General features: G+C 41.1%; 1 protein-coding gene across 1 annotated transcript; it reads left to right on the forward strand.

Annotated features, from left to right (window-relative positions):
• Window positions 1-59: 59 nt before the first annotated feature.
• On the forward strand, window positions 60-2,119 carry LOC121965560 (cyclic nucleotide-gated channel cone photoreceptor subunit alpha-like; the record flags this gene model as incomplete). The annotated part of the gene is made up of 4 exons (XM_042515699.1): window positions 60-221; window positions 378-479; window positions 562-668; window positions 765-2,119. Coding segments are annotated over 4 exons (1,726 nt in total), but the record flags the coding sequence as incomplete, so codon positions are not given.
• Window positions 2,120-2,888: the final 769 nt, after the last annotated feature.

Here is a 2,888-nt window from a genome sequence, read left to right on the forward strand (position 1 = left end):
ATACTGAATGACAAGGATCAAAATGTTGACCTCACCTGCCTGTTTCTGGACTTTTACAGGAAAAAAGATGACAAGAAAGAGGAACCCAAAAAGGATGACAAGAAAGACGAGAAAAAAGACGAGAAAAAAGACGAGAAGAAAGATGAGAAGAAAGATGACAAGAAAGACGACAAGAAAGATGACAAAAAGGATGATAAAAAAGATGATAAAAAGGAAGAACCGTAAGTACTAGATAATATTTCCTTTGGATGCTATTTTTTTTAGGCTGAAATTCTTCAATACTGCTACCAATTGACATCACTTTCCTTGTGCTGCGTTCAGACAACTTCACAAGTATTATATATTATATATCTCCCTATACCCCTTTTCTCATATAGAAAGGAGGTGTGGATCATGGACCCTGCCACCGATTTGTACTATTACTGGCTGTGCACAATATCCATCCCAGTGTTCTACAACCTAATGTTCCTGGTTGCCAGGTCTGAATTTATGTCATTTTCAGTTTCCTTTTTAATTTACTGTTGCTTTATAGGTGATTGATATGGGTTTCCTTCCCGGCAGGGCTTGTTTTAATGAACTGCAGTATGCAAATACAAGCACATGGATGGTTTTGGACTACATTTCCGATACTCTCTACTTCATTGACACCTTTGTGAGAGCCAGGACAGGTAAGTGACTGGAACTTTGCTAAATATGTGAAGAGTAAGGGGAGCTTTGAGCATATAAAAATGCTAATGGAACTACGTCTTCTTATCTGTCAATAGGTTTTCTGGAACAAGGTCTTCTTATAAAGGACGAGAAGATGCTGAAAGAAAAGTACATGAAGACATTCCAGTTCAAGGCAGACATCATATCAATACTTCCTACAGATATTATATTCCTCCAAATTGGAGTTGACAACCCAGAGTGGAGGTTCAACCGTCTTTTCAGGTTAGCCCGACTCTTTGAGTTCTTTGACCGGACAGAAACTCGAACAAATTTCCCCAACATCTTCCGAATTGGTAATCTAGTACTTTACATCATCATCATTATCCACTGGAACGGTTGCCTCTACTTTGCCATCTCCAAGGTGCTTGGCTTTGGCTCAGACACCTGGGTTTATCCAGACCTGAAGAATCGTGAGTATGCTCGCCTGGCCAGGCAGTACATCTACTGCTTTTACTGGTCCACTCTTACTCTGACCACCATTGGAGAGACACCACCCCCAGTTCGAGACTTTGAATACTTTTTTGTGGTGGCTGACTTCCTCACTGGGGTTCTGATCTTTGCCACAATTGTCGGCAATGTTGGTGCCATGATTTCCAACATGGGTGCTGCACGTGTAGAGTTCCAGGCAAAGATTGACTCTATCAAGCAGTACATGCAATTTCGAAAGGTCACCAAAGACCTGGAGGTAAGGGTAGTGAAGTGGTTTGACTACCTGTGGACAGAGGAGAAAACCTGTGATGAGAAGCTGGTGCTGAAGAACCTGCCAGACAAGCTAAAGGCTGAGATCGCCATCAATGTCCATCTGGAGACTCTAAGTAAAGTGCGCATCTTTCAAGACTGTGAAGCGGGTTTGCTGGTTGAGCTGGTCCTCAAACTTCAGCCTCAAGTTTTCAGTCCTGGTGACTACATCTGTAAGAAGGGGGACATCGGCAGGGAAATGTATATCATCAAAGAGGGAAAACTGGCTGTAGTAGCAGATGATGGGGTCACCCAGTTTGTGGTCCTCAGTGATGGGGCATACTTTGGAGAAATCAGCATCCTTGGTATCAAGGGAAGTAAGGCAGGAAACCGAAGAACAGCCAACATCCGAAGTGTGGGCTACTCTGATCTGTTTGCCCTGTCCAAAGATGATCTAATGGAGGTACTCGTCGAGTATCCTGATGCTAAAACTTTGCTGGAAGAGAAGGGAAAGGCAATCCTGATGAAAGATAATCTCATAGACGAGTCGCTGATGACTGCCATAGATGCCAAAGACTTGGAGAACAAAGTCGACGTCATTGAAGCCAGTTTGGATGTCATGGCTATCAAATTTCGAAAGCTGGCAGAACAGTTTGAATCTTCTCAGCGCAAACTCAAGCAAAGGCTCACTAATATGTCGAACCAAGTCCGAACCCTCAGAGTAGATGAGTAGATCTTGGCTTGGCACGACTACTGCGGGTCGTAGGAACTTTTCCACTTAAGGACATTCCTTCTGAGGTAATCCCACGGTGTCATAGGACTCTTCACCAAATGACATATGACTAGCAGCTGGACAGTGGATGCCTCCATTCATTATCTCATATGTGGTCAAAGAGAAAGGTTGCCTTGAAAGTTGACCTCATAAACACAGATATTAAAGGGCTAAGTAACTCAATACTTTATAAGCACTAACTGAAATGTGTTCCGACTGAGTATCAAAAAATTGTCTGGTACCACAAAAGGGCACAGAATACTTCATATTCTTGTTTACATCCGTTAAACGGACACTGTCTGATCATTTAGATTATTTTGTACTGATAGATTAAGCAAAGTTCCACTACAAATGTTTGTATGCTGCAATTGAGAAATTTGGCTTATTGTGTTAAGTTTTTTAAATGAATGTAATGAGTAACAAAAGGCATAAAAATGTACAAAGGGGGTCTGAGAGCAAATTTATGTAATATTTGCATGTGTCATTAAGATATTTGACTGATGCCCAGCCTGAGCAATTCCCTTTTATAATCAATTACAAAGGTATCTATTCAAAGCGATCCACAACTTTACATATAATACTATTGTAACTTTGCCTAGATCTTAAGTAAAATGCAGTTTCTCCTACGCAGCCCCCCCCCAATTTTAATAAGAATGTTATTTAAAAATACTATCCTTTTTCATTTTCAGTTGTGAAATTTGTAGCATTACCAGAAGTTCTGTTTCCTGTG

This window comes from Plectropomus leopardus, unplaced genomic scaffold, assembly GCF_008729295.1.
Source record: "Plectropomus leopardus isolate mb unplaced genomic scaffold, YSFRI_Pleo_2.0 unplaced_scaffold20538, whole genome shotgun sequence".
Lineage (NCBI taxonomy): Eukaryota > Metazoa > Chordata > Actinopteri > Perciformes > Serranidae > Plectropomus > Plectropomus leopardus.